Source organism: Rana temporaria, chromosome 1 (genome assembly GCF_905171775.1).
Source record: "Rana temporaria chromosome 1, aRanTem1.1, whole genome shotgun sequence".
NCBI lineage: Eukaryota > Metazoa > Chordata > Amphibia > Anura > Ranidae > Rana > Rana temporaria.
In genome coordinates this window covers 591,758,118-591,774,738 of record NC_053489.1, presented here as the reverse complement: position 1 = coordinate 591,774,738, position 16,621 = coordinate 591,758,118, and the positions used below count along the sequence as shown (strand labels likewise).

The window sequence follows — 16,621 nt, the reverse complement described above, 5'->3', positions numbered from 1 at the left end:
TCAAAATTTTTTACGATTAATCGAGAATTAATCTTTAATTTCCACAGCCCTAAAAATTTTCAAATAATCTTATATGGGATTGCCAAATATAATCATTGTTTATATTGCTTTTACAATACTGATGCTATAGAAGTGAATGATGTGACCATATAACATTAAAAGTCAAAATTGCTATAACAAATGTAATTTTTTATATTTATAAATATTTTTTTTTTTTAAACTGCAGTGCAAGCTGTTGGTACTATATACATTCTATAATTATAACAACAGTAATAGTAAAATGTAATACGCAGACTATATAAAGTCAGTTTATAGGTTTCTGAAAAAATCTGTGAATATGTGGATAATAAGTATATATGATTGTTAACTTATAAATGTATATGAAACAGCTCCCACTTGCTTCTGCCTAGTTCCCTACCTTATTCCATATTTGTCACACTTGATATAGAAGCCTTTCATTCAGAAATCTTCCATAACGGATCAATTTATGGCAGTAGCTTGATTCCGTTAAGACCTACATGGAGAATTAGGTCTTTCATAGCCAATACAGTTTGCAATGTACAGAGGATCTCTACAACCTGTTCAAGAGGAATGCAGCTGATCCATATTTGTATCTGTGCTCACCATATATTCTCAATGCAATTGCAAAAGGCATTGAAAAATCACATATTGTTTATGGGAGCCCTACGGCTTTAACATTCTCACATATATGTGAAAACATAAAATACTAGGGTATCTTCATGGTCATAGTTGTCAGTGGGCACAGAAAGATCATGGTCCCCAACATCTTTTATTAACTCTAAAACTAGGAGAGAACACTTATCAGATTATTATGTGTGTGCTGTAATATAAAAAAGCATGACAGGTCCTCTTAAATATGAGATATGTGGTTAAAAAAGACCTCAGATCTGATATTTAGAATAAAATGCAATAAAAAAAATTGTCATTTGAAAAAATGCCAAAATAAAAATGGCCCTTTAAGAGCTATGGGTGGAAGTGACGTTTTGGCGTCGCTTCCGCCCTGCTATGGTATGGAGACGGGTGGGGACCATCTTCCCCTCACTCGTCTTCATACCCAGCACGAGAGAGGACCCGATCGCCTCCGCCGCTGCCGAAGGCTCCGGTAAGCAGCGGATGGCACAGGAGAGCGGCGGGAGGGGGGCCCTCTCCCACCGCCGATAACGGTGACCTCACGGCGAATCCACCGCAGAGACCACCATTGTCGGAAATTGGACCGCCGCTTGAAGACGAGGATATCTGGGTTATGGCATCTAGCTGCTGCCATAACAGAGATATCCCTCTTCAAAGTGCTGACGTATACAGTCATGCGGTGGTCCGGAAGTGGTTAAAGGAAGTCAAAATTCACTGTGCAGCTTGTTTTGCACAGGGTGTCCCCAAACCCTGTCTTCTGGGGTCCCTTGGCGGCGGTCTCGGCTCCTCGCAAGAGCTTTCCACCTTCATGCGAGCTCCCTCGCATGGTGGAAAGCTCTTGCGAGCACGCTCCTGTGATACAGCGGCGGCCATAGCCGCAGACTGTATCACTCGGCTCCACCCCGGCGCACCGCGTCATTGGATGTGATTAACAGCAGCGCCAGCCAATGGCTGCGCTGCTATCAATCCGTCCAACCTTGCCAATCAACGGCTAGGCTGGGAACCGAACAGGATGATGCGGGACTTTCGAGGGGTGAGGTAAGTAAACCGGGGGCTCGGGGGGGGCGTGCTGTAGGAACTTTTATCCTTACAACCCCTTTAAGTTAAATGGCACCACACTTTTAGTACGGTACTTTCTCATTCCACTCACCTTTTAAGGCCCACCTTATCTCCTAGATGGACAACACTGTCTGTATTGTATTCAATTTCCATCCCCCAGTAAAGAATAGTTTTTCTCCCATTTTTAGTAGAGCAGATGCAGGTTATATCTCATACCAGGGCTTTGAAGCTTTCTGGGACCTTGTTGAGAAGATCTGGACAGGACATTTGGGTCTGAATTATCGATATATCCTTACATTGAATCCACATAAAAACATGGATTATTCTCTAGTGAATTATTCTTCTTGACCTTGACTTGCTTTACTACAACATATTTGATACCTATTTTCCAGTCAAGTTTTCTTCAGTGAGTGAGTTAACATTTTGCATATGCAGAAACTAAAGAAAAATGTAAATGGTGTACCGCTGACCAAGCATTGTACGTTTCCTTCAGCATGGCAGGAATTTTCAGTATTGCCTGCTGTGAAGTATCCTATTTATAAAGCTCACTTGTATCCCCCGGTGGAAAACCAGCTTGCCACGCTTTGCACCATGACTTGTCAGACCTTCACATAGGCTACATCTGATGTTTTAGAAAGCTTAGTGATAGCATGACGCCACTATTGAATGCGAAAATTCCCTTTGCGTCTACTATGATATATGAGAATGTAGGACATATAAGAATAGACAAAATAATAATATCCTACCTACAGAGAGCTGACATGTTCAGAAGAAACACAGCAGGGTCCTACATTTCACTGCTGTGACTAACAAAGAAGTCAGAAAACTTTGGGAATTTTATTGCTGTCAGAAAATACAATGATTTATATATAAGGAACCTCTAGGCACCAAATGTCCCAGTTCACAGTAAGTTTCCTAAAATGCAGTGAAATGTACAAAAATATATATATATATTTTTTTTTTTAAAGGAAAGGAGATTTTAAAGGGGTAACTGCCCAAATGATGCTAGTAAAAAGATATGCCGTGTACACACGATCATTTTCATTTCATTTCATCACGCTGTAACAGACTGAAAAGCGCAAATCGTCTTTTACTAACACGGAATCAGCTAAAGCAGCCCCAAGGGTGGCGTCATCCGCATGGAACTTCCCCTTTATAGTGCCGTCGTACGTGTTGTATGTCACCGCGCTTTGCTAGAGCATTTTTTAAAAACGATGGTGTGTGGGCATTGGCAACATCGTTTTAATGATGAAGTTGGAAAAAAGTTGTTTTTTCTACATGCCGAAAAACTTCGTTTTTTTTTCATGCCGAAAAATTATCGTGTGTACACGGCATTAGAATCAGGCATATTTAGTGCAATATATAATGCTATTGAGGAACAAAGATTGTAAAAATGATATTGATTGAAGGATGTGTTTCTTGTATCCATGGGGATTTTTAGCAGTATTGCCTCATACACACGACCAGTTTTCCCGGCAGGAAAACTGCCATGAGAGCTTCTGGTCAGGAATCCCGGCCGTGTGTATGCTCCATCGCAGTTTTCCCGACAGGAAAACTGCGGGAAAAAAAAGAGAACATTCTTTTTTTTTTCCTGCCGGGATTCCCGGCAGACTTTTTCCCGTCTGGAAAACCGGTTGTGTGTATGCTTTACCGAGGGGAAAAAAACATGCATTCTCAGAATCAAGTATGAGACGGGAGCGCTCGTTCTGGTAAAACTAGTGTTCGGAATGGAGATGACACATATGTCAGGCTGTAACGGACTGAAAAGCACGAAGACTGAAAAGCGCGAATCGTCTCTCACCAAACTTTTACTAACACAAGGATCAGAAAAAGTAGCCCAAAGGGTGGCGCCGTTTGAATGGAACTTCACCTTTATTGTCCCATTCTACGTGGTGTACGTCACTGCGCTTTGGACAGGCGGTATTTGGACTGATCATGTGTATGCAAGGCAGGCTTGAGAGGAATCCCGTCGGGAAAAACGTTGTTTTTTTTCCTGCAGAGAAAAACGGTCGTGTGTACAGGGCATAAGATCTTTAGCTCCATACACACTTGTATAACGGTAATTGTATTATGTGTTTATATTACAATTGAGGATAATAAAGTTTCTTCTGTTGTAGCATTAGGTGGGACTCAAATGAGCAGTAGGGGGAATATCTCCAACTCTTGACTGTAACCCTTATCAATAAAAAAAGTTTAAAATGCATTAAACCAGCTGGTCATTTTGCAGGCCAGAATCCAATTTTATTTTTAATTTTATTTTTTAGACCTATCCTTTAAATGCATTTCACCTGTAGGTACTGTATATGGTCAAATATTGTCTCTGGTTTTAATCTGGCATTCATGCTTTGTGCAAAATGAGTTGCAGACACTCAGGGGGTTCTACAGACATTGGATAGTAAAAATGTTTATTGATGCATAGCCTCAGAAGACCTCAGCACACTGGACTGAGTTAGTTGCCAAGGCTGCTAAGAGGTGTGAATACTTGGTAACTGGTTGCTCTTATTAAAAACTGCAGGAACCTGCATTGTAGATAATTGTATTGCAGGTTAGGGCAAGAGATCTGCAAAAGCTAACAAAAAAATCCTTGGCAGAAAATAATCGGAGCTGGGATCCATGAGACCTTGAAAACAACAACTTAGATTACCATTCCCCAAAATCAAAGCCTTGTCCACAGGCTGAAATTTGGTATAGGCATGCATCTAATAAAAAGTAAACAAGAACATGACAGCAATCTAGAGATCATCTTGGAATGTGGCTCCGAAGATGGAATGTACTTAATTTGACACAGGCATTGAGAAAACTCAAAGAAATTATGAAGAAATTGAAAATAAGTATTTCAGCTGTACAGGAAATTAGATAAAAAGACAAGTAATAAGGAAGTCAAAAGCATATACCATATTGTACAGTGAAGGTCAAGTGTGGGACAGGTTTAATCCATTAATCCACTCAGCTCTATCAGTGAAAGTATATGTAGACTTAGAAAGGAAGAAAAGTGTCAGGAACCTGGTTTGTTCGTCATCATGTTCAGCAATTGGTACTGTCCTGCTTCCTCATATGTGGCGCTGTTGACCATCAGGCAGTTGACTGGTGATGTGGATTTGTCACTGTGTCCCATTGAGACTTCTGTTTTTCCGGGTCCTGGTTTTCAATTGTTGTTCTTGCTGATGTTCCCTTTGTCCTTTCTTGATAATATTTGCCTGTTCCTGCTTTTTACTCCTTTACTTGTTCCTTTTTTGCTTTTTTCCACTCTAGACCTCCTTCCTATTTACCAACATGTGCATGCCTGCATTATTCATTTGTTCAAGTGAGCTGTGCACATCACCAACTATGACTAGATGTGCACTTTGGAAGGAGTTACCCTGTCATTACCAAGTTCCTGCTCTTGTATTCATGGTTCCATCTCCTAGCTTGTTTGTCACTTGGTTACTATTTAATCTTAGTCTGTCTAGACTCTGTTACTTTTATATGACAGTTATTCCTGATCCTGCAAACTACCACCTCTGATATGTTTAACTTCCTGGATCTGACTGCTTGCTTGACCTGACCTCTGTAGTACTCTATCTGCCCTGACCTTGGCTGTGTAATTTATTATAATCGACCCTCTGATTTTGATGCTGGACCCTTGGCAACAACCTTTGGATACTCACTTCAACAACAATGCCACAGTCTCTAGCACACCCCTGCAAGGGGACATCCTTTTGTTAAGAACACATAATCTAGCACTTATGTTTCTTTGGACAGCTGAGTAGTTGAAAAACTAGCTGTTCTTTTTTTTTATTATTATATAAAAACATTATTGTGAATAAGAGTATCTAGGGTCAAGGAAAAGTGCATCATTTCAACTCCCCAATCACTCCTCTCATATGCTAGAATCAGATGCAAGCTTGGAGTCTGAGGCCCGGATTCAGATAGAGATATGACGGCGTATCTCCTGATACGCCGTCGTATCTCTGAGTTCCGTCCATCGTATCTGTGCGCCTGATTCATAGAATCAGGTTCCGCATAGATCTTTTGTGAATAAGAGTATCTAGGGTCAAGGAAAAGTACACCATTTCAACTCCCCAATCGCTCCTCTCATATGCTAGAATCAGATGCAAGCTTGGAGTCTGTGGCCCGGATTCAGATAGAGATACGACGGCGTATCTCCTGATACGCCGTCCTATCTCTGAGTTCCGCCCGTCGTATCTATGCGCCTGATTCATAGAATCAGGTTCCGCATAGATCTCCCTAAGATCCGACAGGTGTAAGTGACTTACACCATTGGATCTTAGGCTGCAACTCCAGGCCGGCCGCTAGGTGGCTTTTCGTTTTTTTTACGCAACAAATATGCAAATGAGGATTTCCGCCGATTCAGAAACGAACGCCCGCCTGGCGCATTTTTTTTACGTCGTTTGCGTTCGGCTTTTTCTGGCGTATAGTTACCCCTGCTATATGCGGCGTATCCTATGTTAAGTATGGCCGTCGTTCCCGGGTTGAATTTTTCATTTTTTACGTCGTTTGCGTAAGTCGTCCGCGAATACGGATGGACGTAATTTACGTTAACGCCGAAACCACGTCCTAGCGACGTCATTTGGAGCAATGCATGCTGGTAAATTTAGCGGACGGCGCATGCGCAGTTCGTTCGGCGCGGGGACGCGCCTGATTTAAATGTTACACACCCCCTAGCCGTGGAATTTGAATTCCGCCGGGGGATTTAGGATCCGCCGGTGCAACTTTAGAGGCAAGTGATTTCTGAACAAAGCACTTGCCTCAAAAACTTGCGCCGGTGGATCGTAAAGATCCACTAACCTATCTGAATCTAGCCCTGTCACTTCTTCCACATATAGCTCAGTATAATCCAAAAGAAGAGCCATACACCCAAGAATTTCTTAAAAGCTTTTAAAAGAAGTATGGAGTTTAAAAAAAAAACATTTATACTCGCCTAAGAGGAGTCCCCTATCTGTTCTGCACTGAGAACTGAGTGATCAAAGACTGCTGATCGCTCAGTACTGTCAGTCACCAGCTCTCTGCTCTGCCTCTCCAGTGCTCGCTGTAGTGCCGGGCTGTGATGGGGGCAGCAACAGCTGGCTCAGGCTCTCAGCAGTTCAGGCTGAATGACATCAGCCAACCGCAAACTTTAACCCACTGTTGGCTAAAGAGTGGTCACAGGAGTGCAGAACGAAGTACTCTCCTGTGATCCATAAGAGAAATATGGCCAAACTGTTAACAAGATACCAAAGTTTAAGGATACGGTCGCCCCCAAGGACAATTCCGCTGACATATTTCACCCAAGGTGCTTAATCTACGGTGGGACCATGTGCCGAAGCTTGTCAGCTGAATGAAGTTTTTCCTGTTAAGACATCGTTGGTGTGCAGCTTTTCTTTTGGATTTTACTGAATAAAGGTGTAACTGACTAGATCTCTATTGTGTTTGAACCAAGCCTAAAAAAGAGTGGATCCAGCAATGGCTGTTATGCCGCTAATGTCTTTAATACCTTTTGAGAGGGAGAGATAGAATAACTGACTCATCACACATAGGAATATCTGAATTTCAGATCAGTGACCTAGGATGTACTGATGCCAGAGACAGCCAGGAAACTAGCACATGCTAGTCACACAAAATCTGATTATAATCGGCCATATCATCAAAATGTACCCACATCTTATAGGAGTATATTTATAAATGTATTACTATTTACACAAGATGCAAACATTTTTCACCCAATATTCACACATTATTTTCTAATTAGGCCCCATGTACACGGGACACGTATGTTCAGAGGCAGTTGGATGCTTTTTTTTAACTGCTTCTGAACTCATTCAATGTTATCCTATGTGACCATGTACACAGTCTTGTTTATTGCCGTTATTAGGCAGTTGCGTTTAACAGCGTTTCTTTGAAAGCAAAAAAATGGGTTCAGACACAGAAGATTTCCACGTTTCAGACAACAAACGCGACTAAACGCAGCAACCCACGTTTAGCCGCAATTCGTTTATAGGTGTTTTTAGCGTGTTACTATCTGTCAAGTTTAATCATTTAGGAACAGTTTAAAATCCCGTGTACATGGAGCCTTATATTCATCTGAAAAATGTGTGAATCCTGAACGAAAGTTGTGTCACACACGTTTGAAAACAATTATAAATAGACTCCATAGTGTTAGGAGATTCAAATAGATATTCATAACATTCATTTCTTGGTAAATTATGTTGACTGTGCACTAAAGAATGGTTTTGGGACTTTTTAGTCACCTCTTATATGTAGGTTTAATTTAATCCCAATAAACATGCAATGCCATTGGTGTTGTTCCCCATTATGTTAAGCATAGAAAAAACTTTATGAGCTGGAAACATTGGGTAAGCTATAGAGATCTGTGGGCGGGGCTTAACGCGCCTGATCAGGGACACTGGACACAGCTTTAGCTAATGCCTCCCTAAGCAGGTGGAGATTTTGGTCATGTAAAAACAGCATTTAGGTGGCATTTAGAAGGCAGTTCTCCTACTTAGAAGCTAGAAAAGCTACTGGCACAGTTAACATTTTGTATACAGTTGCACTTTCCAGAAATCACACTTTCCTAACTTTGCTTAGACTTCTTCCACCCAGTGCAGCACTTCTGAGGGGGATACCGCAAAACCTATATTTCGCTCCTCCCGCTGATCTCCTGGTGACCACTTGAGACTTCTCACTAGCATCTAGCATCTAACTTTCTACATGACCCTGAGCTTCTGTACTCCCGAGGATCCTCCTCTCTTCCTCTTCCCCATGACATACAGACTAGATCCATAGAAGCTTTGTGCATCAATATCGGTCCCATGTTTGAAGCACCGATCGCTAGGGAGGGTGTGCCAAGTCAATGTTTTTCCACTGGTTGGCAGCTATAGCACCCCACACTCCTCCAGTTACTCATTGGAACAGCTAAATGGCCTTTTACGCTTTAGACTTTACCACGTGTTATACCTAGATAGTGTTCTATCCAAAAACATTCATCCCCCATTATAAACCCTGCTCTGTTGTACGCCTTACATGCACCCCCTTTTCTAGCCACTTAAGCCCCGGACCAATATGCTGCTAAATGCCCAAAGGCGTTTTTACAATTCGGCACTTTGTCGCTTTAACAGACAATTGCGCGCTCGTGCGACGTGGCTCCCAAACAAAATTGGCGTCCTTTTTTCCCCACAAATAGAGCTTTCTTTTAGTGGTATTTGATCACCTAGGCGGTTTTTATTTTTTGCGCTATAAACAAAAATAGAGCGACAATTTTGAAAGAAATTCAATATTTTTTACTTTTTGCTATAATAAATATCCCCCAAAAACATATATAAAAACATTTTTTTTCCTTAGTTTAGGCCGATACGTATTCTTCTACCTATTTTTGGTAAAAAAAATCGCAATAAGTGTTTATCGATTGGTTTGCGCAAAATTTATAGCGTTTACAAAATAAGGGATAGTTTTTTTGCATTTTTATTAATTATTTTTTTTTTACTACTATTGGCGGCGATCAGCGATTTTTTTCGTGATTGCGACATTATGGCGGACACTTCAGACAATTTTGACACATTTTTGGGACCATTGTCATTTTCACAGCAAAAAATGCATTTAAATTGCATTGTTTATTGTGAAAATGACAGTTGCAGTTTGGGAGTTAACCACAGGGGGCGCTGTAGGAGTTAGGGTTCACCTAGTGTGTGTTTACAACTGTAGGGGGGTGTGGCTGTAGGACTGACGTCATCGATCGAGTCTCCCTATAAAAAGGATCACTCGATCGATACGCCGCCACAGTGAAGCACGGGGAAGCCGTGTTTACACACGGCTCTCCCCGTTCTTCAGCTTCGGGGAGCGATCGCGACGGAGCGGCTATAAACGAATAGCCGCGCCGTCGTCCCGGATCGCTCCCCGCGGGAATCCGCCCGCCGCACGCAGCGGGGGGGTCCCGATCGGACCCCCCACCCGCTAAAAGGCAAGGACGTATATATACGCCCTTCTGCCTGTCCGTGCCATTTTGCGGATGTAAATAGTCGTGCGGCGGGCGTTAAGGGGCTAGAAACTTCAGACAAGACATTGGGGGTTATTTACGAAAGGCAAATCCACTTTGCACTACAAGTGCACTTGAAAGTGCACTTTCAAGTGCAGTAGCTGTAGATCTGAGGGGGACATTTCAGATCTACAGCGACTGCACTTTCAATTGCACTCTCAGCGCACGTGTAGTGCAAAGTGGATTTGCCTTTCGTATATAACCCCCATTATCTTTGAATAAAGCTAGAACCTTACTGAAAGTTGATGCAGTTTACAGTCACATATAAAAGTCTCAGTCTGCTTAACTCATACCTTAGTAAATTATTAGCGTCCCTACAACACAAGTACATTTGAGGGGAGTTCACTTCTGTTACCCCGACTGGGTACACACAAAGGGGGGGGGGGGCATGTGTTCAGAGCAGCATTACAAATAATTGCAGCATTCCTTCATATCTTTGCCATGCAAAGGACCCCGCTAGGTTTCCTCCCTTTGTATTTATAGCCCACCACATAATGGGGCAAAGCCATGAACACCCAGGAGTAGACAGCCTCATCCCTTTACTAATCCCCACAGCAGCCTGCAGCATACAGCTGTATTACACAACTTTACCCATACCAAACTATATTATAAAAAATCAGGCAAGGTATCCCGTATACCCGATAGGCACCTGCCTAGAGATAGTATATTTTTTTTACAAATAGCTATTTTTCTCTGTTAGCATTTAGTAGAAATAAAAAACTATTGTGTGCCTACTCCACTTTTTTTTTTTTTTTTTTTTTAATAAAAAAAAAAATGTGTTTGTTTTGAACTTTAATTGTATCAATTTGTTTATTTAATATAGATACAGAAGCGGAGAGAAATGCACTAAGAGAGCAGGTGTACCCCAAACTGAGAGAGTTCTGCAGAGAAAACTATGGCATGGAATTCCAGGTATTCTTCTTATATATGATTTTGTATAAGTAAAACATTTGTACTCCCCCTTCACTGTGGTGCTTTTTTTTATAACAAATGAAATCTAGGACAACAAAAAAAATGTGTATGATCTTTTTATAACAGCAACACACCTGGTACTTAAAGTATAGCAAAGAGGTTCACTCACAACATGGCTACATGCATTAGTATTCTTCAAGAGCTTTTCAAGCACGCTCAGCTCAAAGATGGCAAATGGCAAAAATAAGCCTGCTTACTGGTTACTATATTTATTGAAAAAGTGTTTTTCTGATAAACACATATGAAAAAGAAGGACATTGTAGACAAAAACAAGAACAAACATGTAAAAAGGTTCTTTCCTAAGTTAGTGCAAAGCAGCTAGGCACACAGCAGCAGTTCATTTGTTCAGGCTCAATAAACAGTCTCAAGTGCCTTTTTTTTGTAAATGTATTGCTAGTAGAACTTGGGAGGCGTTCTGCATGCAGGATACCACCAACACAACAGGTTTCTAATGAAGGACACTAAGGCCGCGTACACACGGTCGGACAAAACCGATGAGAATGGACCGAGGTTCAGTTTCATCGGTCCAAACCGACCGTGTGTATAGCCCATCGGTCTGTTGTCCTTCGGTCCCAAATGTTAAAACATGGTTTAAAATCGAACCGATGGCCCGCTGCCCGATCGTTGAGTCCAACGCGGTGACGTAAAACACAACAACGTGCTAAAAAAAATGAAGTTCAATGCTTCCAAGCATGCGTCGACTTGATTCTGAGCATGCGCGGGTTTTGAACCGATGCTTTTGCGTACTAACCATCGGTTTTGACCGATCGGTCATCAGTCCATCAGTCCGATTTTAAAGCAAGTTTTAAAACTTTGGTCTGAAGGACAAAAGTCTGATGGGCCATACACACGGTAGGTTTGGACTGATGAAACTGAACTTCAGTCCGTTTTCATCAGTTTGGACTGATCGTGTGTACAGGGCCTAATAGTAGCAGTAGTAATTTCATAAGTAGTAGTACTGGGCTAGATGTGTACAGCTGGAGACCATGCAGCAAAGTGCGCAGCAAGTAATAGGAGACTGGAGAAGTCTATGTTTGTCGGCTGGGGACCATGAAAACTTCAGCACACATAAAGAGGCTCTCCTAGAATAAACACAGTCCTTGAATGCAGCCCAAAGAAGTCAGTCTAGCATCCAGCCCAGGAGTGCCCCAGTGCAAACAGCCCCCTGGAGCTTACAGATTCATTCCCATTTAGGGAATGTCCTCTGGGCTCCAGCCTGCCTAAGAACCCATGTACCATGACACACATTCCCAGAGATTCAATAGACCCTACCAAATATTCAGGCTGGGTATTTGAATTCTCTCACCCTAATCTCTAGAAACTTCTCCTAGAGTCAGAGGGAAGTAATCAACCCTCCAGCCTATGGAGCCTCGAGCAGACCAAACTAAACAATTCTGGCTCCTGTAGCTATAGCAGAAATCCAAACAAAATGTATCAACAAAAATAGGTGGAAAAATTCAATACATATTTCATATTCTCACCAATTCAATACCAAACCGCACTGCGTTACTTTAACAGACAGTTGCGTTGTCATGCAACGCTAAACACAAATAACATTTATGTTTTTTTTCCCCAACAAATAGAGCTATCTTTTGGTGGTATCAAAAAAAAGTAAATTAAAAAAAAATATATATATATATATATTTTTTTTACTTTCTGCTATAAATCATATCTAATAAAAAAATGTAAATAAATAAAATTTCTTCATAAATTTATGTATGTTTTTGGTAAAAAAAAAAAAGTCCCAATAAGTGTATATTGATTGGTTAATGCAAAAGTTATAGGGTCTACAAACACTCTGGGATATACTGTACTTTTTTTTTATACAAGTACTGGTGGCGATCAACGACTTATAGCGGGACAGTGATAGCGATATTGTAGTGGACAATTGGACACACTGGGTTTTAGTTAGAGCTAGAAAGGGCAAAATTAGTCACAATTCTACAGAGAAACCAATCAGCTTCCAGGTTTTATTGCTAAAGCTTAAAGTGGATGTAAACCCACTCTCATACTTTCTAAACTACTGCCATAGTGCTGATCTATAAGGACATACATGCCTCCTGCATGTATCCTTACCTGTCAAATGTTTCCCCTCTGTCTGTTATAAGAACTGAAAAACTGCAGATTCTGTGGTTGGATCTGTTGTCTGGAGCTCGGTGGGTGGAGCCGTGATGTCAGTAGACTCCCCGCCCTCCTCTACACTCCTCTTGTCAACATGCATTTTTTCCTATGTATTCCTTACACTAAATTCTGCTATGATCACTAACATCCAGTCAAAATCCAGAAACGTAACCACATGACTTCAGAAAAGGAGTGGGGGTGGGAATTAAAAAATAATGCCTGTCTCCAGGCTAGTGCATGAGATATGTAAATAACCTGTCACTCACAGCAGGGGGGCGGAACGGACTAAGGTTTTTCTCTGTAAGTCCGTTTTATTTCACTGAACAATAAGAGTATTGCTCAGAGCTGGATCAACTCTGTGTGGCAAGACTGGGCACAGATGATAGGAAATCTTATACTGTACATTGTGACATAAAAAATAAATAAAAAATGTGGGTTTACATTCACTTTAAGTAAACAAGCTGAGTTTAAAAGCTGATTGGTTTCTTTGAAGAATTGAAGAATTGTGACTAATTTTGCCCTCTCTAGCTTTAGTAAATAAACCCCTAACTGACACTTTTGCCACTTTGTGGGAACCAGTGACACTAATACAGTAATTAGTGCTAAAAATATGCTAAAAATATGCACTGTCACTGTACTAATGACACTGGCTGGGAAGGCATTAAACATCTAGGGTGAGCAAAGGGTTACATGTGTGCCTAGCCAGTGTTTTTGTTTACTATGTGTGCTGTCTTTACTAGAGGAAGAGATGGATTTGAGGCCCTGCATTGCAGGAACACAAAATCCATCCCTTCCGCCTGTCAGAACGGTTAGTTTCAAGTTCAAGTTGACTGCTGATATCAATTCATCGACTCTTTGTGCATGTGACAAAATCCACTTTTGCTGAATTATTTTCTAGCAAGGAACACTGGGCTGGATTCAAGAAGCAATTGCGCCTGTGTAACCATAGTTACACAGCGCAATTGCTTACTTTCCCCGGCGTAACGAATGCTCCTGATTCAGGAACCTCGTTACGCCGACTGCAGCCTAAGATATGCGTGGCATAAGGCTCTTATGCCCGCATATCTTAGGCTGCATTCTTGCGATGGCCGCTAGGTGGCGTTCCCGTTGTAATCAGCGTATAGTATGCAAATTGCATACTAACGCCGATTCACAACGTAACGCGAGCCCTGCGTACGCAGTTTACGTCGTTTCCGTACGGCGGTTTTCGTGTAAGGCTGCCCCTGCTATTAGCAGGGGCAGCCAATGTTACGTATACCCGTCGTTCCCGCGTCGCGAAATTTCTAATTTACGTAGTTTGTGTAAGTGATTTGTGAATGGCGCTGGACGCCATTCACGTTCACTTTGAAGCAAATGACGTCCTTGCGACGTCATTTGACGCAATGCACGTCGGGAAAGTTTCCCGACGGAGCATGCGCTCTACGATCGGCGTGGGAACGCGCCTAATTTAAATGATTCCCGCCCCCTACGGGATCATTTAAATTGCGCGCGCTTACGCCGGGCATTTTGCCGGCGCGCCCACGCAATTTACGGAGCTACTGCTCCGTGAATCAAGGGCAGCGCAGTAAATTTGCGGGGGCGCAGGGCAAAAACTTTGCCCTGCGCCTCCGTAAAAAATGCGCAATTGTACTTGAATCTAGCCCAATGTTCTCATATTGACTTGAATTTTCAGAACCTTTAGCTGGCCCAAAATGCACGTCCATGAGTTGAATGCAACATTTGTCTTAAAAACAGCATTAAAATATTGAATCACAACTTTCTGATATATAACTGACCTTAGAAATCTCCAGAAAAGAGATATCCAATCACCTGGGGCCTGTGCACCTCTAGTACAATTAGTTTCCCTTTAATGTGAGAACAAACATATGGTTTGTATGGGCAATAAAAATAAGCTCCTCCTAAAAGATTTCTCTATGAATATGACAAACACAATTACAGAATATATTAATTTCCTAAAACAAATGTTGTATTGATTATTAGAAATGATTGAATCACGTCTAAATCATTGCTCTCTGGTGATATCTAATGACGTTTTTACTACATAGTCTATTTCCAGTAATATGCGCTGATGAAACACTTCATTGAGTCAAGCCATGTTCGCAAAGAAATGATTTTTGTTTCCAAAGGATATAACAACTTGCAGGTTCATTTAGCAGGGAAAAGATTGTCTGATCACTTCATTAAATCCGTGCAGACTGAAATATGCAGTGTATGAAAAGCGTCTATGTTTTCTATGTAAAACATTAGCTCTGCTTTTGGTCTCCTGATAATAAAACAAAAGTGAACATGCACAATACACTGAGAAATCTGTTCTATGTGTTATTATATATGTCTAAATAATGGTCATGAAAATCAGATAACTTTGGCATTTGCCAGAAATACTTATAAGTCTAAGAATGCCTGTTGAACAATGGGCTGGTCATCAGTCTACAATGTCTTAAAGTGATTGTAAAGTCAGAAGGTTTTTGATTTTAATGCATTAGGATAAAAAGCCTTCTGTGTGCAGCAACTGCCCTCAGCCCCCTTAATTTTTACCCGAGCCCCATCTCTATCCAGCAATTTCTATGAGTGCCTTGGCTGTCCGGGACTCTCCCTCCTGTTTGGCTGAGACACAGCAGCGGTGCTATTGGCTCCTGCTGCTGTCAATCAAAGTCAGTCAGCCAATCAGGAGAGAGAGGGGGTGGGGCCGTACCGAGGCTCGGTGTCTGAATGGACACAGTGAGCTGCGGATCGGGTTCCCCCATAGCAAGCTGCTTGCTGTGGGGGCACTCAACAGGAGGAGGGGCCAGGAGAGCCGAAGAGGGACTTAAAGCAGTTGTATAGCCCCCCAAAAAAAATGTTTTATTAAGTCACCCGTAAGGCAAAAGGCATTGTGACCTAGTATGCACCGCATACTAGCTCATTTTGAAATACCTTAGAACGAGGCATCAGTAACTCACCTGGTCCACACCGAGGGAGATGACATGTTGCCTCGGCGTGTCTTCCGGGTATTGCAGCTCCAGCGCTGTGAGTGGCTGGAGCCGCAATGTAGTCAGTCGTGCGCATGCAGGCGGGAGCCTTTCAGCCAAGAATCCCCTGTGCACATGCGCCGCTGAAGTCAGGCTTACCTGTAGGTAAAAGTAAAAAAATAGACTATACAACCGCTTTAAGAAGATGAGGATCTTCTTTTATGGGGAAAAAAGACTTTACAATCACTTTAAGTCTCATTATTTTGGGTTTGGATGGAAAATTACATCCATTGTGGCTTTCTGGCTAATGAACGTTTGGGGCAGTGTTGCCAACCGCCAGTATTTTTACTGGCAACCAGTAAAAAACAGTAATTTTTCTCCTGCCAATAAATGCCAGTAAAAGTAAAAAATATGGCTGTGATGCTGAGCTTGGTCCGGAGCTGGCTGGGACCACCCGAGGGTTTGCTACAGTGGAGGCGTTGCCCGAGCATGGTGGAGGCGTTGCCCGAGCATATCGTGAGATGTCATGGTGCAATGGAGCCAAGCAGAGCGGCCAGAGCCTCATGTGCCAGTCTGCGGTATGGGAGCAAGGCAGTCAGGGACCAGGACCGTCAGTACTGTTTAGACTGGAGTTGACTGAAGGGGCCACATGGCTTGGGGAGAGACTGTCACTGTGACTCAGGAGAGGACATGTCATGTTGGTGAGGTTTCATTATCTGTGCTGCTACATACTGCTGTCAGTGTCACTGTGAGAGTCAATTTTATGTGTGTGTGCTGCCTATTCTAATTTCTTGCCCTCCTGAGGCCGGTCCCTGAGATATTTACTATATCTACCTTAAATCATATTGTTAATTGCATATTG

General features: G+C 42.1%; 1 protein-coding gene across 1 annotated transcript in view; it reads left to right on the top strand.

Annotated features, from left to right (window-relative positions):
• NWD2 (NACHT and WD repeat domain containing 2) overlaps positions 1-16,621 on the top strand; it is a 383,914-nt gene that overhangs the window by 198,139 nt on the left and 169,154 nt on the right. Inside the window, exon 2 of the mRNA XM_040354712.1 lies at positions 10,542-10,630. Coding sequence (XP_040210646.1) covers positions 10,542-10,630 — 89 coding nt within the window. The remainder of the gene's footprint in view (positions 1-10,541; positions 10,631-16,621) is intronic.